Source organism: Theropithecus gelada, chromosome 2 (genome assembly GCF_003255815.1).
Source record: "Theropithecus gelada isolate Dixy chromosome 2, Tgel_1.0, whole genome shotgun sequence".
Taxonomy (NCBI): Eukaryota; Metazoa; Chordata; class Mammalia; order Primates; family Cercopithecidae; genus Theropithecus; species Theropithecus gelada.
The window spans coordinates 189,874,350-189,896,488 of NC_037669.1; the positions used below are offsets into that span (position 1 = coordinate 189,874,350).

The window sequence follows — 22,139 nt, forward strand, 5'->3', positions numbered from 1 at the left end:
CTGCTGTGGGAAGCATGGGCTGAGAGACCGAGTTGCAGAGGAGGAGTTGGAAGGAGAGGAGGTAAGGGAGTCTGTGAACACAGATGCTGCCACCTGACAAGAATACTGGTATGCTGGCCAACTTTAAGATGACATTTGCGTGACTGATTTGCAGAGTTTCTAAGTTTTTGAACTAACGCTCCTAGCCCTGACATCTTTAATTGAAACTGAAGTGAAAATGCTCCCCATTAAAACATCAAACGGAAGTGCCTTGAGTCAGGCCAATTTGCTAATCATCACAAAGTTCTCCTCTGCACATCATGGGTCTTTGACAACATGTAACCTACAATGACAATGAAGGGAAAAATGTGTTTGTAATGACAATAAAGATGGAAGCTATGAAAATCATCAGGAGCATCTGAATTCAACACAACGAATATAAATCATGTCATTTGCATAGACATGTGGCATTGCTACTGATATTGATTAAAATTCAGAAGTAGATGAATAATGAACACAATGCCACTTTTTAAATTATAAAATAAAAACCTAATGACTTTTATCTTTCAGAAAAAAATCTCTCGGAGTCCTTAATAAGAGAAGAAGAACTGAAAATAAACTGTGTACTGAAGACTTTCAGTCACAGTCTTTTTTTCTTTTTTTTTTAATGTCAAGAAATGACTACCTAATCAGTATCTGTGATAATGATCTGTAATCTTACCAGCGTGAGATTGATGATAAATAGCAAGTACTGATTTTTTAATAACATGAAGAACAGATACGCAACACATTTTCAGGTAGGAGTCATCCAGTCGTCCTTAATGGAAAATCGTTACAGTCCAGCTATTGTAATATAATTCAAATAAAATCTTTTTAAGGTGTCATTTTAATGCAAATAACTTAGCAGCAAACTTTTAAACTATTGGTGCCCAAAGCTTATTTTTATCTAAGTCTCAGATAGTAAGAATGTTTGAAATAATTGAGTTCTTGTCTAATTACATGAAGACTAATTTAGAACCTCATTTATTTGGAGAGTCTCTGGCATAGCAGATCCATTTAAAATGACACACAAGAGCAGGTAATTAAAAATTAAAGTTGAAATCAAGATGAAAAAGGCAAGACTGAAGCTGGCTTAGACTGCTCTGATTAGCTGTAGAGGGGCAGTGAAATTTGACAGGGGCTTGATAGACTGTCAAAGATGCAAAGAAAGAGGCAGGATGATGGAATGCAGCTCCCAAGGGCACCAAAGCTTTTTTGAGTCTTTCCAGTATATGTCCACTTACAAAGCTGGCTACATGCAACTAGGAGAGATCATCTGGCTGAGTATGGAAGAGAGCTGGAGATTACCAGTCACAGAAAACCTTCCCTCATGTCCGTTGTCCCAGAAGGGAATGCGAGGCTCCTGGGTAATGAGGAAAAGGCACATTACCCAGATAAGCAAGACCACTAGACACGGGTGCCCCTTGTGCATAGCAAGCTCTTTCGTATACAACACTTTTGGAATGGCTTGAGCAATGACACACAGACACACAATCAAAATGGTCTTTGATCATGCATTTTAGTTTGCAAATGCCTTTTACATACACAACAGCCCTTCATTCTCACACTAGCCCCATTTTACAAGTGGTGAAATTGAGGTCCTGAAAAGTTACGTAACAAACCTAAAGTACTAGGACAAGAAATCAAAACGTTTGACTCCAAATCCCAAAACACATCATCTCCTCATGTAGTGACACTCTTTTTTTATTCGCTCTTAGTGGATTTTTTTCTCTTTCCTCCCTCTTCATTTTCCTCTTACCTATTTTCCTCCCTCTTCATTTTCCTCTTACCTATTTTCCTCCCTCTTCATTTTCCTCTTACCTATTTTCCTCCCTTCCTTTTCCATTTCCTTGCCCATTTCCTTATTCTTGTCTGTGCCATAACTCTGCCAGCAACTCAGAGAGCACAGCTCAGCTGAGCAGACCATCTCAGATCTGACGAGTTTGCTGATGGACCCTGAAAGGCAGAACGCGGTTCTGTTTCTACTGCAGCAAAAGCATTACCCTCTGAGAACGAGGTGAGGGCACACAGATGTACTTGTGGAGTACAGTTAAACTATGTTCATGCCAGAAAACAATAATCTGATAGATTCTTAAGTTCCCTTGGAGGGTTTGATCTATAAAAGGGCCCAAATGGAGTCTTCCATAGATACTCATGCCCCTGCTCTGAGCCCCGGAAAGCAAATTTTACCCCTGCCCCAGAAAGGCACTCAGGCTGTGTATGGGAGGGCCACTCATAACACTTCACTAAATCTGGATTCTTCTCTTTCAGATGATAAATATATACCATCTGAGCCATCAATCAAATGTCTAGGTCTCTATTTCTCTCCCAAGGACCAAGTGAACAAGTGAGCTCCCAAATGGAAGTGAAAACTAGTTACAGCAGTTTTTCTCTAAATATGGCCCCTTACCAGAATCATTAGCATCACTTGAGAACCTGTCAAAATGCAAATTCTTGGGTCTCAATCCAAATCTAATGAACTACAGTCTCTGGGACTAGGACCCAGCAAGCTGTTCTGATAGTCTCTCTAGATTATTCGGATGCCAATTGAAGTGTGGGAACCCTGGTCTAAATACAGTTCAGTGGAAAAGCCCTTGACTAGGAGCCAGGACTCTTGGGACTTAGTCCTAGTGAGGCCCCTCACTCACACATGGGCTAGGGGAAATCGTGTCACCTCTCTAGCCCCGTTTCCTCACCCATCAAATGAAGAAGTCTTATGTGGGGTGCCACGCACTCTTCTTTTGTGCACATCCTGTGAGTCTTCAGGAAGGATGACACGAGGCATCAGCAAAGCACAGCTCCAGCTCAACATCACCAATATTACTTGCTCTTATTCCACAATAATCTCTTGCTTCCTTCAAGTCTTTTTTTTTTTTTTTTTTTTTGAGACGGAGTCTCGCTCTGTCACCCAGGCTGGAGTGCAGTGGCCGGATCTCAGCTCACTGCAAGCTCCACCTCCCAGGTTCACACCATTCTCCTGCTTCAGCCTCCCGAGTAGCTGGGACTACAGGCGCCCGCCACCTCGCCCGGCTAGTTTTTTGTATTTTTTTAGTAGAGACGGGGTTTCACCGTGTTAGCAGGATGGTCTCGATCTTCTGACCTCGTGATCCGCCCGTCTCAGCCTCCCAAAGTGCTGGGATTACAGGCTTGAGCGACTGCGCCCGGCCTCTTCCTTCAAGTCTTAAAGTTTATTCTCCAAGAATCTCTAGTGAAATTATAGTTGAACCCAAACTTGTGGGAAGATGCCTCAACTATCACCTATATCAGCTAAGCTAGAACAAAGAACAAGTATTTCTTTTCTTTTCTTTATTTTTTATTTTTATTATTATTTTTTTTTTTTTGAGGCAGAGTTTAGCTCTAGTTGACCAGGCTGGAGTGCAATGGCATGATCTCGGCTCACTGCAACCTCTGCCTCTTGGGTTCAAAAGAGTCTCCTGCCTCAGCCTCCCGAGTAGCTGGGATTACAGGTATGCGCTACCACGCCCGGCAATTTTGTACTTTTAGTAGAGACGGGGTTTCTCCATGTTGGTCAGGCTGGTCTCGAACTCCTGACCTCAGGTCATCCACCCACCTTGGCCTCCCAAAGTGCTGGGATTACAGGTGTGAGCCACCACCCCTGGCCAGAACAAGTATTTTTTGAAGGGACCAAGATCCAGAAATGAAAGGTGAGGCTGGTCCCAATGGAGCAAGTCAACCGAGACCAACTTCCTCCAGTTCTCAGTTTCATGGGAGTTTAGCCTCATCTCTGTTAGATTTCAGATTGAAATGTAGATTTTTCTGGCCAGTTATAAGGCTTATTGCTATCCTCCTCTCTCACTGCATTAAATAGAATATGGATTTAGAGACATGGTTATATATAAAAGGAAGCTAAACTCCCAATAGAGGTTGATTTATCAAGAATGTGGTTGTCATTCTGGGTCATTTGGACCGATGCATTCTTATAAACACTCAGTAAAAGTTAACCAGAAGAGAGTCCTCTAGAGACTGTCCTTTCACTGTCTTTAACAGAAACATCCACTTCAGCCCGTCAGCCACCACATAGTCACGGGATCACTACCACATGCAGGAACTGGGGGTGCAGCAATTAACAACTTAGAAATGGTCACTTCCTCTGAGAAGCCGACAGTCCCGCAGGGATGATGCACATTGTCTGAGTGCTATGAGTGCTGTGAGGAATTGGTATGGAAGGAAATACAGGGAAACCCACCCAAAGCCAGGAGCTTTTATGAACAGAGAGAGGCAATGACCTCAAGGGCAAGATGGCTGCATTTTTTACCCTAGTGTATCTGCAGAATGTGACACACTGTCATCAATCAACTGGGACACACAGCATCCTCCTCAGAGGGATGCTCCCCACGCCTTCCCTTCTTTTCTTCAGGGGTCACTCCAGTGCAGGGAGTGGGTTATATCAGGAATCGAGAGGAAGGGTCAGTGGGAACCTAGTAGCCTATACCCTGACTTGACTACTTCACACTTCCTGTTATTTTTCGCTATTAACATGGTGGTTCCCTGCTCTAGCATTCACAAAACTCACAATTTTAAAAGAAATATATTGTGAAATAGCTCTTCTTAATCAAACCTTGCCATCTACAATTTTTTATTTAACTTATATTTTAAGATCGGGGTACATGTGCAGGTTTGTTATATAGGTAAACTTGCTTCACGGGGGTTTGTTGTACAGATTATTTTATCACCCATGTATTAAGCTTAGTACCCATTAATTGTTTTTCCTGATCCTCTCCCTCCTCTCACCCTCCATCTTCTGACAGACCCCAATATGTGTCGTTCCCCTCCATGTGTCCATGTGTTATTATTTAGCTCCCTGTTATAAGTGACAACATGAGGTATTTGATTTTCTGTTTCTGCATTAGTTTGCTAAGGATAATGGCTTCAGCTCCATCCATGTCCTGAAAAGGACATGATTTCGTTCTTTATTATAGCTGCAGAGTATTCTATGGTGTACATGTACCACATTTTATTCACCCAGTCTATCATTGATGGGCATTTAGGTTTGTTCCATGTCTTTGCTATTGACCATACACAACTTATTGAATTCCTGCTAGATGCAAGGCTGTCTTGAAACGTAAGAAACCTAAGAATGGAGCCTCCATCTGCTTCCTGTCTTGTGCACATCTCCCTCCAGTCATCTCAAAACACATTGTTCAGAAACAAACGGGGGCACCAGCTACATAACCAAGTACACACTTACTGTTGTCCTCAGCAACACAGTGTCTGCTTCTTGCAAGGAACATGGGACACAATGTGCCCATACACGCCACGCTGGTCTCCAGTAAAACACCAAGGGGAGGATTCCAAATGAGAAGATGGATCCGGCAAGGCAGAGACTTTTTCGGCAGCCTTGAGTCCGATAGCCAAATATCTCCTGGGACAGAATCAAAAAGATCCCCATTGGTTAAGCACAATAAGCAATAAATGAACAAATACTGATTTTAGTGATGGAAATGGAGGCAGAAGTGAAGGAGTTGAGGAGGGTGAGGAGAGGGCAGGGTGAGGGATGGACAGAGTGGAGAGGGAACCTCGACAAAGAAGTATAAGACATGATTCCAGGAAGCAAGGAAGTCCCAGTCTAACTAGAACACCAGTTTCAATCCTTTGAGCACCTTGCTACCCTGTGTCAAGCACCGTGCCAGGTGTTTAGATGTGTCGTCTTATTTAAGTCTCCCAAGCATCCCTGTGTTTTCCACGAAGTGAGATAATTATCCTCATTTCATACATGGTGAGACTCAGCTTAGAGTGGAGGAATGGGATGACCTGCCCAAGGCCACACAGCTAGAACGTTCCACTGCTAAGATTCCAACCCAGGTCTGTCAGCCGGCTAGCCAACGGCAGTACCAAGAGATTCCCTTGGGTGGCATCAGCAGACACAGGAGAGGGAGAGAAAAGAACCAGGCCTTGAGATCTGAGTCAGGACTGGGTGAAAGTATTTGACCATAAGAGGATTAACAAGCAAAGGCTAAGTTACCCTTGGGAGTTTGGGGTAGAGTTGTGCCTTCCCACGTTCCTTCCTCATTAAGTAACAAACAATTTTATGTCAAGGGGAAAAACACCAGAGGGACTATTTGGTTTACTTCAACTCATTCTACTGAGCACTGATGCATCATGAGAGGATATTAGACCCCAGAGGATATATACGAGACAAGAGTCTCACCTCTAATAAATGTATACTCTAGACAGACGTCTTCCTTCCAAGGAAATTCTGAGATAGAATAGAAAACGGCTCCTGAAGTTTATGATCTTAGTCCCACAGCTTTATCCCACAAAGTCATGGGTATACTTTATACTGGTTATGATGGCTAAAATTGAGAGGTAGTAGAGTGTCCTGGTTAAAAGCACATTCTCTGGACCAAGACTCTTTGGGTTCAGAGACTAGCTCTGCCACTTACTGGGCGTGTGATTTTTCAGTACATTGTCTAACCTCTTTATCCCTGTTTGTCTTCCATAAAATGGGATAGTAATACTACCCACGTGACAGGGTTGTTGTCCTATGTAAGCGTTTACTACGGCTGTTGCTGCTATTGCTTGATCACGTGTCCCTGAAATAGACCTGAAATTCTATCCCTCAGTTTATTGGCAGTTAGGTACAAGAATTCCTAGTGTCAATAGTTATGCTCTTGCTAGAATTGTCTCTTAGGATAACAAGGGAACTGGAACATAAAACTTCTATCAACTTCTCTATCTCACCTGATAAAGATTACATTGCCAGGAAAGGTTCTGTGATGCTTGGCTGAAGGTTGCTTCTGTGTGTAAACATGAGGTTCCTTTCTATTATTAGCAACACATACAGGTGCTGAATGGCTTTCTTAGGCATTGTCCAAATTTGGCATAACCGATAAAATGTTCTCATTAACTCAGAAATGATCTCTTAACTAATTTTGCAAAGTAGAATGTAGATTCCGACATGAACACTCTTCTGCTCCAAGCTCAAGCTATTGCTGTCCAGATGCCAAGCCTGGAATGGCTCTGTCCCCTCATCACACTGGCAGCAATGTTCTCTTAGTCCCACGCAGAGCAGTGTCCCAGTCTTAATTTCCTTACTTGCCCTGGGTCCAGCTACTGTTCTTTCCCGTATGCTTTTTCTGTTTCAACACTTTGGCATAGATCAACTTCTACCTTCCGACCCAGCCATTTTTTCATCTTTTTAAAATATTATATTTAAAAGTTTCCTTATATTGCCAGTCAGTTGAGCCCCCATGTAATATGCCTGAGTTACTCTGTTCTACAGCAAGAACCTCTGTTACCATGCTTTCTTTTATGGGCTATGCAGTGAGGGCTCTGTAGTTTCCAGAGTGTCTTTGTGATTACTGTCAAGATAACGTAAACAGAAATTGTCATCTTAATTCTCCATCAAGAAAACCAAAGTTCAAAGTTACTATAATATCCTTAATAGCAATAATAGTGATTATTAACAACTAATTATTGATAACAGTGCTAGCAGCTAACATTTATTGGGCACTTAATAGCCTTTCACTAAGCATATGATACATACTCTCCCATTTAGTTGAAAAATATTAAATTAGTTTCCCAAGCCACAAAGCTCATAACTAACTCAAAACTGGGCCTCCAGTCTAGACCTCTGCAGCACGTGGAAGATGATGTGGGCTGGCCATTTCTACTCCTATGCTCTTCTTTATTCTTTTATTTCAGTTCAATTTAACAAATGTTTGTTACATGTCCACCAAATGGCAGGCATGTGCCACTGAATTGTACTAAGTTGAAGTGAATTGCATTGAAGGGACTATTAACAGATATTGGGTTTAAAATTGCAAAAATCAGCACAGTGCTGTTATTATCATCCCATAGCAATTCCCTTCCTACATTTATGGAGTACCTTCTATGTCCCTGGGTATGCTGGAGGGAACTGTCCTTGCTACCCTGCACTCCATCCACTCTTACCTCCCACAGAAAGGGATCAGTTAGAAAAAAAAAAAAAAAAAAAAGACTATTGGGAAAATGTCAAAAGAATATCACACAAATAGTCAAGTTTATGGCAGGCTATGTGCATTATGGATTGGCACACTGTCCCTTTCTTTATCCCTTCCTTACCCACACATTCTTCTTCCTCTGCCCATGGGCATCCAGGTCCTTTGCATCTCTAAGGGCTTAAACTTTGGTCCAGGTGTCCAGGCCTTGTCTCCTGCAGAGCTTCTATGCTCAAGGAGCCAAATTCTGCTCTTCGGAGCAATGTTTTAAACCATCTCAACTAATAGAACCTTCTCAGTATCTGTAGACCCTCTCCTCAAAGAAATACACACTTACACACACACATCTTCATGGATATTTAGGGAGGATCCCACGGCCTAGAAAAGGTCCTGCTCTAGAGGTTTCATGAGATTGAATCAAGGCTTGTCTTCCAGAGTTTACCCTCAGTACTTGAACTTAGGGCCTGACACCAAGTCAGCACTTAACGAATGTAGAAGTATGAAGACACAAGTGGGTGGAAATGCAGGTGAGGTGTCCGCTGGAACAGAACACTCCTGTCCCCAAAGAAGCGCCAGAGGGCAATGTCACCACCTACGGTCCTATTAGTCCTGAGAGTGGTTCTCAGCCTTCCAGTCCCAGAAACTACCAGCAGAACCGTCTCTCACAGGGAATATTCCATTTAAGCAGATCTCAGAGACTGGGATTAACGAGAGAGAGAGATGTATGCTGCGGTCATACTAACCAGACAAATACATGGGTTGGTATGAAGAGTGCATTCTCTCCCCAGTGACACCATCTCCACCGTCATGACTGACCTGCTAACAGAGCCATGTGCAAGCACAGTACTTAAAACAGGCTCTGGAGTCTTCTTTGACCATCTCCCACCCTGGCTGGCACATGTCTTTTTTAAACACATTAATTCTTTTAATCGAAGTACAGTCCAATCTTTTTGGCCTAGAAGTCAGTTTGTCTCTTTAAGAAAATGTTGCATTTCTCTACAGGCTTCGTTAAATATTTGAAAAGTTTTAGAGTTTCCATTTTTAAAAGTTTACTTCCCTGAAGATAATCTCTTTTCCCTTATTTCTGAATTTGGGGTGTTAAGAGAATCCTTCACTGTTATTTCCAGGCCCTACACCCAATTGTTTTAAAGGAACGCATTTAAATGGATTTACCTCACTGCTTGCCCAACCCCAACATCTATTAAAATTCCTGCCTCTGTACAGTTTCTTCTGTGCCACTCTTCAATACTAAAGGAAGTTTTTCTAAGTTTCTTCGAAGTTAATTTGACTACTAGATTCAGGTGAAAAATTCTAGAAAATCTTAAACTGGAGGCTCAAAAGCAGTGACCTGCAGACTCGTTTCTTGTTTACTTGTTAAGAATTTCTAAAAATTTTAAATTGGTCTCCCAGTTATTTTTACACAAAAATTATGATTTCTACTTTTTTCTTAAAATAAATTAAAATGGTGACACTATTGTTCCCACATTCTTGCACTGCAATAATCAGTTGGAAAGCAAAAAAAAAGAAAAAAGAAAAAAAACCACGTGTATAATATAACCCAGGAAATAACCGAGATGCCATCCAGTGAGTGAGACGTACTGTGGTGTGTCCACACAATGAGATTTAATACAGCACTTCAAACAGTTGAGCTCCAGCAACACACATCAATATGGATGACTCTTAGTAATGGAATAGGAAGTGAAGAAAGTCAGTGCAAAGAATTGTAATAGCATTATAACCTTTTTATAAAGTTGAAAACAACTCGCATTTCAATTATTTGGGGGATATATCTAGTTAAAAGAAAACCATATAGGAAGGGAAGCAAGGGAATGATGAACACATGATTTAGTACAGTGGCTGCCTCTGTTGGGGAAAGGCAGAGGAATGAGAGGCCACACTGTTACATGCAGACGATTGTCCAATCCTAGATTTTGCTTGTGGTGATGGGTTCAGCACATTATTGTAAAGAACTCATTAAGTAGCTAACCAAATTAATGCAGCACAACACGGGCAAATAACATGAGTACATCATGAACCAAAGATTATGGACAATCTAACTGTGAGCACCTCAAGTCTTAGGGGGAAAAAAAGAAAAAAGAACCGGCCAGAGCAAGTACCAGATGCCCCCTCTAAATGAGCAGGTGCCCTCTTATTGTCTGTGGTTCCTGCCTTGCTTTCTTTTATCCCCAACACTGAGGCTATATGTTAGGTTCCATCGCACATCTCATGCCAGACCTGCTCATTGGAGCTGCAGCCTCACCCTGAAAGCTAGTGGTTCTCAGCCAAGGGAGAGTTTGTCTCCCAGGGAACGTTTGGCAATGACTGGAGATATTTTTTGGTCACTCAATTCTCAATTGGGTGAGTTACTTCTGGCATCTGGTGGGCAGAGGCAGGAATGCTGCTACGCACCCTACAATGCAGAGGACATTCCCCTACCTCCAAAAAGTTATCTGGCCCAAAGTAGTGCCAAGACTGATAAAAACCTGCTTTAGGCATTATTGTTTCCTCCCAACTAAACTAGGCAGATCTCTAGGTCCTGGTGCCTAGGATGACATCTTCAGCACCCAAAAAACTACAAAATTTTGATTTTGAAACCCATGGTAAAAGAGGATTGACAATACTAAATGACCAACAAAGTAGGTAGTGGTTGCAATGTAGCCCAACAAATCATTTCACAGATAAGGAAACTGGGGTACTAAGAGAGAAAGCAGATTGCGCATGTGATCTACCACCTGCCTTCCTCTCCTACTTCATCTTGGACGACTCTCCCTCTGCATCACACTGTACCAGCCATGAGGACTCCTTCCATTTTGTTGAATTCACCAAGCCCTTTCCTACCCCCATGGTCTTCCCATGGCTTGCTATTTCTCATTCTTTCAGTCTCCTTTAAATATTTGCTTTTCAGAGAGGTCTCAGCCAACCACCCTATGTAATTTAGCCCCTAATCTCATGTGCCTTTTATAATACTTTCGTAGAATTTTCACAATTTGAAATTTTTTTTTTTTTTTTTTTTTTTTGGAGATGGAGTCTTGTTCTGACTCTGTTACCCAGGCTGGAGTGCAGTGGTGCAATCTCAGCTCACTGCAGCCTCTACCTCCTGGGTTCCAGTGATTCACCTGCCCCAGCCTCCTGAGTAGCTGGGATTACAGGTTCTCGCCACTGTGCCTGGCTAATTTTTGTGTTTTTAGCAGAGACAGGGTTTCATCATGTTGGCCAGGCTGGTCTCGAACTCCCGACCTCAGGTGATCCGCCCCCTCACCCTCCCAAAGTGCTGGGATTACAGGCGTGAACCACTACGCCTGGCCTGCAATTTCTATTTTTTGCTTGCTTTTCTGTTTCCTCCTTTCTGCTCCCCTACAACTAGGCTTTAATTTATGTCATAGTAGGATCAATTCAAGTTTTTTCTTCCAATGTTGTTTACCCAGCATCACATACATTATCCGCATGTAGTGGGCACTCAATAAATATTTGCTGAATCAATCAATATATAAATGAGTGGCTATATTAAAGGAAAGAAGAAAGGAAGGAGGCAAAGGTAGGAAAGGGAGGGAAGAAGGGATGAAGGGCAAGAGAGAAGCAGTGAAGGGAAATTAATAAACCCATACTCTGCTTGTTCCTAGCCCAAGAAATTTAACTGTATTCTCTCCTTGGACACTAAAAATAAAATCAGTCCACTGAGGGGAGGAAGGAGAAAACACAGCAACTCTCAGATGCTACTCTGTGCCTTTGGTCATTAGGAAATGTTAAACTAGTCACACCATTTGCATTACATCAAGTTAACCTCTAAGTCTATGTTTCTTGAATGAGTGCTAGGATTTTTGCTTTTTCTTTCTCTTTTTAGTCTGCCTCCAAGAGTTCAAAAGATGCTAAAGGTAAGACTGAGTTTTACATCTCTCTGTCTTCAACAGAGCCAAACCAAGAGCCTGCCCTGGAAGGGACAAACTGGTTAGATACCTGCTCTCCAGGCTCCTGCTCTAGACCAAAAAGTGTGTTCACAATCACTTGAGTGTGAATTGTGCTGACTCCCCAGTCTTGTACATTACTTTGCCAAAAAAAAAAATTATTATTATTATTAAAAATAAAAAATAATAATATCCAACAATGACTACTGGCATGCAGCCGAGGCCCATTTTCCATTAACAATGTTTACATCCATTCAGTGGTTACTGGAGGGGCCCTTGAGGGGATCCTGAGGGATGAAGTGAACTGGCCATAGCTGGCAGATAGTTGGGATGATACTTAATCAAATTCTCTTCCCAGCTTTGGAATGTCACTTCTCTCTCATTCCCAGCTTTGGAATATCACCTCTCTGGTCATTGACTCCCAGTTTCTCTTGCCACACTTTCTTTCTCATGATTGCTATGGGAAACAATAGAATGACACCTGGCCCAGGTGTCAGGCTCAAGAACCAAGGCAATGTTCGTTAACATGCTTCTGTGCTGCACCTCCAGCATGAAGTCTTTAAAGTATCTTTGCATCAGTTTTCACTACTATGTCTAAGACAATGGGTAAGGTATGTCTGCGAGAGATAAATCTTTCCCCCCAAGGAGCTGACAGAAGAGATGATGAATTTTAAAATAATTCAGGGCAAAAAATATTAAATGCCATATGAAAAGCACAAGGGAAAAATCAGTTTCAAATGATGAAGATCTCCCACTGAGACATTAATAGGAAAAACTTTCCAAAAGAATAATAAAATTTGTAATTGACTTGGAGAGAATTGGTAGAATTTTGATAGCTAGGAAAGGAGAGTAGGAAAGGCACTCCAAGTGGAGGAATTAGCCTTGAGCAAAGGTAGACTATACAAGGAATATATTTAAGGACAAAATGTCAGGGTAATGCCTTATAGGAGTTCAATGTACTCTAATGTTACAATTAACCGAATCGTGTATGGTTAGATAATACAACTTTGGTTGGGACTTTGGGATTCTAAGATGTGTATGCTACTCTAGCTATGGCTTTTGGAAACCAAGTTTGCTGAACCTTTAAAAACTGCACCTCCAGCCAAGCGCGGTGGCTCATGCCTGTAATCCCAGCATTTTGGGAGGCCGAGGAGGGCAGATCACCTGAGGTCAGGAGTTTGAGACCAGCCTGGCCAACATGGTGAAACCCCATCTCTACTAAAAATACAAAAGTTAGCTGAGTGTGTTGGCTCACACCTGTAATCCCAGCCACTTGGGAGGCTGAGGCAGGAGAATGGCGTGAACACAGGAGCAGGGGTTGCAGTGAGCCGAGATGGTGCCACTGCACTCCAGCCTGGGCCACAGAGCGAGACTCCATGTAAAAAATAATAATAATAAAATAGAAAAATAGAAAAAAAAAACTGCACCTCCATCTTTCCCCCTCCACAATCAGCAGGCGGACCCCTCATAATTACCGTAAAGTCAGCATTCCCAGAGAACGTTGGCAACAGAGGCCACTGCCTATGGCCATTGCAGCTGAGCAGCAGTCTAATTATGGAGTAGGCTCAACAGATGTGTTTGGAGCTTTAGTTTCCTTTGACTAATCAAGGTTCCTTTTCTCAGCCCAGTATGCTGTCAGCTACTGCCTATGGAAACTCCTCCTTGTCACACAGATTGGCTGACAGAAAAGCAACTTATCCCACCGTCAGCTGCAGGCAGGAAGGTAAGATCCTGCCCTGTGGATAATTGCCCATACAAACTCGGGTTGAAGTTCATGAAAACTTACATTTTATGTAAATAATAACTTTGTATTATGTTCCAGTCACCCTAAATATATATTTTGTCATATGCTGCTTTAATTCTCACAATCTTTAAGGAAGGTAGTATCAGCCATGGATCAGAATAAGGAAGGTAAGGTTTGGGGAGGTTAAGAAATGTACCCACAGTCACCCAGCCGGTTGGGAAGAGAGCCAGGTCCTTCTTATTTAAAATTCTTTTCACCCAACAAGGCTGCCTGTCATGAAGACACTCCCTCCTCCTCCTCCTTAGCTCTCTGATATTCTCATCTGGCGGGTGTCACAAGTGACACTGCATGAACACTTGATTGTCCACATTTGAGCTAATGGATGTGCTGCCCAGACAGGTTCGTAGGTTCCCCTTAAACAGGTTTTCACAAGCTTCAAACCATAGAGTAGGAGGAAATAGGCAAGAGGGACTCCACCCAATAGCCAGACAGTGGTTTCTACAGGCATCATCCTAATCTTTTGGTCCGGTAATCTTGGGCAAGAGGGATTTTCTAGGCTCTCATGTGATGAGGAAATTAAAACTTCTCTTTCTGATGATGTCTTTAGTATAATAATAAATAAATATTTTGTCTTTGTCTCCAGTTTCTGGCATAAAGCAACTGAAACCCTTGGAATGTTCTGAATAACAAGAGTGTATTTTGTCATTCAAAATGAGCCCCTTTCAGCCAGGTGGGGTGGCTCACGCCTGTAATCCCAGCACTTTGGGAGGCAGGGGCAGGTGGATCCCCTGAGGTCAGGAGTTTGAGATCAGCCTGGCCAACATGGAGAAACCCCATCTCTACTAAAAATTCCAAAAATTAGCCAGGTATAGTGGCAGGTGCCTGTAATCCCAGCTACTGAGGCAGCTGAGACAGGAGAATCACTTGAACCTGGGAAGTGGAGGTTGCAGTGAGCTGAGATCGCGCCATTGTACTCCAGCCTGGGCAACAAGGGTGAAACTCCGTCTCAAAAAAAAAAAAAAAAAAAATCAAAATGATCCCCTTTCAACCATATTCAAGTTCATGCTAATGAGGTGACCTTCAGGATGGGGGCTGGTGGTCAGAGGAATCAACCATATCTTTAGATCATTGGAACTTTCAGTTTCACCCCCTGACCTCTAGGGAAAGGAAAAGGGCTAGAGACTGAGTTCCATTGCCAATGGCCAATGATTTAATCAATTATGCCTGGGGAAAGCTCCATAAAATCCCCTAAATGATGGTATTCACAGAGCTTCAGAGTTGACAAACACAACCATTTACCAGGAGGGTAGTGTGTACTCTCCCTCCATGGGGACAAAAGCGCCTATGCTAGAGAGTCTTCCAGACCTCACCCTATGTAGTGCTTCATCTGGTTATTCATTTGTGTCCTTCATAATAAGCCAATAATAGTAAGTGCTGTGGTTTGGATGTGGTTTGTCCCCACCAAAACTCACCTTGAAATTTGACCTCCAATACAGCTGTGTTGGGAGGTAGAACCTAGCGGTGGAGGTCTGGTGCAAGGGTGCAGATCCATTACGAATAGATTAATGCCCTCTCAGAGGGATGAGTTCTCTCTCTCATCAATTCCCACAAGAGTGGATTGTTAAAAAAGAAACTAGCTTCCTCAGTTTCTCTTTCTTGCTTCCTCTCTTGCCATGATCTTTTTTTCCCACACACACTTCCCTTCTGCATTCCATCACCAGTCAAAGCAGCATGAAGCACTCCCCAAATGTGGCTGCCAACTATGAACTTTCCAGTCACTAGAATCATGAGCCAAATAAACCTCTTTTCTTTATAAAGTACTCAGCTTCAGATATCCTATTATAGCAATATGAAATGAACTAAGACAATGAGTAAAGTGTTTTCCAAAGTTCTAACAAATCATTGAACCTGAAACGGTGGGGGCATGGGAACCTCCCAACTTAATAGCCAAATCAGACAGAAGTGTGGGTAACCTGGGAACCCATATTTGCAACTGGCATCTGAATGAGGACAGTCTTGTGGGACTGAGCCCTTAAACCTGTGGAGACTGACACTAACTCTGAGTAGTTAATGTCAGATTGAATTAAATTGTAGGATACCCATTTGGTGTCCAGAGAGCTGGAGAACTGGTTGGTGTCAGGAAGAGAAAAACTTCACGTATTTAGTGTCAGAAGTATTGTGAATTAAAAACAGCTCAGAATCTGAGAGGTGTAAGACAATAAGAGCACACAGAGGTCAGTATCTGGGAATACCACCTTGTCTAGGCAGCCTATTTACTGCACAGTGTAAAGACTCAAGCCAGGGTAGCACAGGAGAAAGTCAACATATTTAAAGACAAAGCACTTGAGTTCAAATCCTGGTTCTGCCACTTATTAATTTTATTATCTACAAGTCACTGCCACATCTAAAAAATAAGAATACTAATGCCTACCTCACAAAACTGTTACGAGAATGAAATGGGATAACAGTTGTAAAAGAGTTATTCAAATATAAGTTGTTATTATTATGTGGGAAATTAGACTTCAGGCTGATTAATAACCTCTCAGTGATAGCCAGACGTGTTTGGCCCCTCCATATAAGTCAGATCTCAGCCCAGCCTCCTTGACCACACAGTCTAAAATAGCTACCCAGTCACTCTCTAGCACATCACCCTATTTTAGATCTGTCTGAGCCCTTATCTCTATCTGATTTTTTCTTATTTGTTTGTGTTTTTGCAATCTGTTAGAATGTAAGCTTCAAAAGAGCAGAACAGCTTCAGTTTGTCTTGTTGATTGCTGAATCCCTGGCACATAGTAGGCCAACAAATATTTTCTGAGTGAATGAATGGCTCAGATTTTATGGTAAGGATTCCATCTAAGGAAGAATATAAGAATAAGATTATATTGTTATTATTTTAAAATTCTTTGTTATTTTACTTTAAAGAGATGGGTTTTAGTTACAGAGGGCTCCAGGGAAACCTCTGGAATGATAGCAATGTCCTGTCTTCTGACTTAGACAATGACCATACAGGTTTCACTTTTATTAAATTGGATGAGTATAATTTTTGCACATTTGTGTGGCACTTCAAAAAAAATGCTATGTACTCTCAAATGATTGAGATCCACTTTTACTTATAGAGATCACATCAATGCTAGTTGGTCATATGAGTCGTTGGACCCGTAGCAATAACTCTTAAGACATCAAGAGTGGCACCCCACAGCTTTGCAACCACTGGTACAGGAAAAAGCAAAAAGCAATGGCTGGGATTTCATCTAAACTCTGCTGCTGTTAAATAATCCCTTTCCCCTGTGATATGGTTTGGCTTTGTGTCTCCGCCCAAATCTCATCTAGAATTGTAATCACCACAGGTGGCGGGAGGGACCTGGTGGGAGGTGATTGGATCATGAGGACAGTTTCCCTTATGCTATCTTGTGATAGCGAGTGAGTTCTCACGAGATCTGATGGTTTAAAAGTGTGGCACTTCATTGTTCAATTCCCACCTATGAGTGAGAACATGCAGTATTTGGTTTTCTGTTCTTGCGATAGTTTGCTGAGAATGATGGTTTCCTAGAACTTAATGTATAATAATAAAAAAAAAAAGTGTGGCACTTCCTGACTGGGTGCAGTGGCTCATGCCTGTAATCCCAGCACTTTAGGGGGCCAACGAGGGCAGATCAACTGAGGTCAGGAGTTCAAGACTAGTCTGGGCAATGTGGTGAAACCCCATCTCTACTAAAAATACAAAAATTAGCTAGGCACAGTGGCACATGCCTGTAATCCCAGCTACTTGGGAAGCTGAGGCATGAGAATCACTTGAGCCTAGGAGGCAGAGGTTGCAGTGAGCTGAGATCATGACACTGCACTCCAGCCTGGGCAACAGAGTGAGGCTCCATATCAAAAAAAAGGCACTTCCCCTCCCCCCCACCCCGCCTTCCTGCTGCCATGTAAGACATGCCTTGCTTCCCCTTCACCTTCCATCACAATTGTGTTTCCCAAGGCCTCCCCGACCATGTGGAGCTGTGAGTCAATTAAACCTCTTTTCTTTATAAATTATCCAGTCTCAGGAAGTTGTGTATAGCAGCATGAAATTGGACTAATACACCCTGTCTGGGCCTGTTTGTCCATCTGTAAGAGAGAGGGTTGAATTATATGATCTCTTGAGTCACTCTCTACAGGTATTTCTCTAAAGAACTACCTGCAGTTCTTGTAGCAATAGGAACCTTCTGAACATCACACATGTCACAGCTTGCAACCCCCTTACAGATGCACATCTAAGGTCATAACTCTCGTCCATTGAGATGCCTGCCTTCACTTCAAAGCTGTCCATGTAGTTCTCACTCAGGATTCAATATTTCTTTAAAGAAAAATAAAAAATGGAGTGAGTCATAGCTTCTTCTATGTTCTCACAGCACCTTGCATATACTGGTGTCAAAGCACTAGCCCATTGAACCCTGTCCCCACCAGATACTGAGACATAGAACTGTTCTTTATGTACTAATACCTAGCACAGGGACTTGAACACAATAAGGGCTCAATAAGTGAGGGAGGGAGGCAAGGAGGGATGGAGGAAGGAAGGAAGGAAGGAAGGAAGGAAGGAAGGAAGGAAGGAAAGAAGGATTGTTGATAGAATTCACCTAGATCACTTTGTCTTCTGTGTAACATTTGTGGTTGAGTTAGCTGAATTAAATGTATGCTTCTCCCACTAGAATGTGAGCTCCTTGAGGCAGAAACAGAGTTGTATCTACTTTGTATCTCAACAGCATCCAGGCTGCAGGGACTCATTATATTTGTTCAATTGACATGGTTTGGCTATTGTCTAAGGCTGAGAAAAGATGGATGACATGAAGGTCTTTGCTGGGGGATATGTCAAGAGGGGTTGCATGGATGTACAAATGTGCATGGTCCAAATGTGTTCAGAGCTACTCCTTACTGGGTGTGACTGCCATGTATTTACCTTTACAGCAGTTACTGTTTCTCTTGGGGGAACCTCCTTATTGGTAACTGAAAAGTCAAAAGTGTAAAAAGCTGGAGTCTCCCACATAAACTAAGCCCTGGAAACAGTTGAAACAGCTTTACCCACTAGGTAATGAGTTATCTGGCCATTACGAGAAAATAATTCCTTGCTCAATGATCATATAGCCCCTATTTCCAATCCATAATAAATATTTATACTGATGTGCCTAAAGGTGAGACTGCCAACCATATGCATCAGAATCACAGGGGCACTTGTTAACAGCAGATTCCTGAGTCATCACCCCAAATTTCTGAGGGTCAGGCCAGAGGACCAGGGCACTGCCAGCTTACAGTGTTGGCTGATTCTTATCACAATGGCATTTAGGAACTGCCGACTGATACAGAAAAGGAGACTACTATTCATACAGGTAACGCTTCTTTCAAATAATTAATGTAAAAATTAAAAAATGTTTTATGTAAAGTGCTTACATAATGCCTGACAAATGGCACCTGTTCGGTACTTATTAGGCAATGCTATTCCTATCTTTGAGTTCCCTGGTGACAACATGTCTTTTTCCTCTTTCTATTCACTGTGGCATTTTAGCATCTAGTATGCAAACTTACAGATAATAGGCCCCCAACAAACTGAATTACACCAAACTTTGATTGATGTTGAATAAGGTTGAAGGGAAAGCTAAAAACAAGATGCCATTTTTATGTACTAAATTGGTCAAGATCTTTGGCAAGTGCTGAAAGCTGACCAGAGGGCAGTTACAAGGGCATTCTTGTACAAAATTGACAGAATCATTCATAAAGTGGCACAGACTTTCTGGAAAGCAGTTCAGCACATTTACCATCAAGAGCCTTAAAAGTGTTCATTCTTTTTGATGCAGTCATGCAATTATTATTTCCAGGAATCTATCTTAAGAAAATAATCTGAAATGAAAATTCTGTAGATATTTTTATATAAAAGAGTAAATCATGAACATGCCTCAGAACAAACTCAACTATCTGACACCAGGGGAGTAGTTAAGTAAATCATGACAGCTTCTCAAAATTGAATAGTATTCAACCAACAAATTAATGTTAATAAATTTTAATGGCATAAGGAAATACTGTGTCAAGGTGAACAAAGGCATTTATAGTTTGAGTCCAATCATGTAGAAAAAAAAGTGTGTAAGAAAAAACTTGAAGAAAATATTCCAAATATTAACAATGATAGAACCATGAGTAATGTTTATTTCCTGATACTTTTCTGTGCTTTCAAAACTTTACAAATAAAAATAAAGAAATATTTTTAAATAAGGTAAAAAAGAAAAACGTTTTTGGTATCTCTCAGCACTTTGAGAGGCCAAGAGGGAAGATTGCTTGAGGCCAAGAGTTCAAGAGCAGCCTGGGCTAAATAGCAAGATCTCATCTCTCAAATATATACACTTTTTAAGTAAATAAATAAATAAATAAGATTTCTCCTCTGGAAACAAGTAGTAGACTTACTTTTTCCAATTTCCTTCAATGACTTCAACTGAAATCCATGGAATTTATATAGAAAACAAACATAAGAAGGCTTAGAACAGTAGAGAGAAGGCAGACAGGCCAGAGATTCTAGGAATTAAGAAATGAATGACATATTTTGCCAGCATATGTTGCTCTAAAAAATTAAAAATTAAAAAAGCAATGAATGACACAGTGGAAAGTTTCCTGAATTTTTGCTCTGTTTCATACATCCCAGGCTTGGAGCAGAAGAAGGTGGCAATCCAGAAACAGAAGCAGACCAAAAAAAAGAAAGAAACCAAACAACACCAAAAAAGCCTACTCCCTCTAGCCAAAAGTCCCGAAAAGGGATGGCTGAATAAGACAGAAAACTGTAAGACAATAACCACTCTCCTGTCGGTAAACACCACAGAAAAAGCATGACCTGGTCCCGCCCAACCCGCAAAGACCAAATGGGGAGCCTAAACTTCCATCCTCACCAGACTGTGATGAGGTCCTTCAACCTCCCTGCAGGGATAGTGTTAGCGAAGGTCAAGTAGAAAGCTGGGACTTTCATCCCTACCAAATGGTAATGAACACCCCACTCTCTGTGGTATCAGTGGAGACCATGTGGAGTCTGGGCCTCTACCCCAACCAGCACTAACAAGACTCCTCTCCATCTCCATGCTGGAAGGGATGTTGTCAGAGGAAGCCCAGTAGAGAGTCAGAACTTTCCTAACTACTCTTTTTCATTTAATCAGTGGAAACCAGCTGGGGAACATTAGTGAGGCATTCCTAATTCTTAAAGCTAGAGAGGTATTGGTGGAAAACCAATGGAAAGTCTGAACTCCTACCTTTATCCACCAGTAATAAGGACCCCTTGCCATCTTCAAGTATCAATGGAGGTTGAGTAGGCCACCTAGACTTCTACCAACTGGGAGTAATGAGGCAGTGCCATATTCTTCCCTGATTGAAGTGATGTCAACAGAAGCTAACGATGACATTAAGTTTTAAATAAGATTCAGTCTCATAACACAAAACCCAAAAGTTTCAAGTTTTAATGTTTAAAATTACTCATATGTCAATAACCAGGAAGATCTCAAACTGAAAGAAAAAAGGCAATCAATAGATGCCAACACCAAGGTAACAGAGAGATGTAGAAGTATCTGATAAGGATTTTAAAGCAGCCATTATAAAACTACTATAGCAATCACATGCACACTTAAATGAAAAAAAAAAAAAAAGAATATCTCAGAAAAGTAATAGAAGATATGTAAAACCAAAAGAACATGTTAGAACTACATAATACACTACTTGAAATTTTAAAACTCAGTGAATGGACTCAATAGCAAAATAGAGGGAAAGAGAAAACAATCAGTAAAATGAAAAATAGAACAAAAATAGTTCTCCAATATGAACTGCAGAGATAAAGCAGCCTTTAAAAATTTAAACAGCACCTCAGAGATCTGTGAGACTATGACAAGAGATCTGATTATCATGTCATTGGAATCCTAGAAGGAGAGGGGAGAGAGGAAATGACTAAAAACCTTAAAGAAATAATGGCTGAAAACATCTCAAGACATAAACCTACAAATTTGAGGAGATAAGTCAACCCCAAACAGAACAAACCTAAAGAAATCTATAAAAAGAAGCATAATAGTCAAACCTGTAAAAAATAAAGACAAAAAAAAATGTTAAAAGCAGCCAAAGAGTGATGATACCTACCTATATAGAGAAAAACAGTTTGAATGACTGCAGATTTCTCACTGAAAATCATGAAGGCTAGAAGGAAGTGGCATGACACATTCAGAGTGCTGAAAGAAAACGGTCAATGTGGAATCCCATATCCGGTGAAAATATCCTTCAGAAATGAAGGGAAATGAAGACATTCTCAGATGAAGGAAAACTTAAAAAATTTGTTGCCAGCACACCAACCAAATAAGAGAAGAAACCTTGGAATATCAAGAAGAAACAGAGAACATAATAAACAAAATGCAAATAAATACAATAGGCTTTTCTTTTCTTCTTATGTTTCCTAAATTATGTTTGAAGCAAAAATTATAACACTATTGGGTATGGTTCTAAATATATGCAGAACATTGAAGGCAATTATATAATAAAGGAGAGTAAAAT

At 41.4% G+C, this 22,139-nt stretch overlaps 1 protein-coding gene across 1 annotated transcript in view; it reads right to left on the reverse strand.

Annotated features, from left to right (window-relative positions):
- ATP13A4 (ATPase 13A4) overlaps positions 1–22,139 on the reverse strand; it is a 156,842-nt gene that overhangs the window by 112,691 nt on the left and 22,012 nt on the right. The window contains exon 2 of the mRNA XM_025376149.1: positions 5,228–5,401. Coding sequence (XP_025231934.1) covers positions 5,228–5,401 — 174 coding nt within the window. The remainder of the gene's footprint in view (positions 1–5,227; positions 5,402–22,139) is intronic.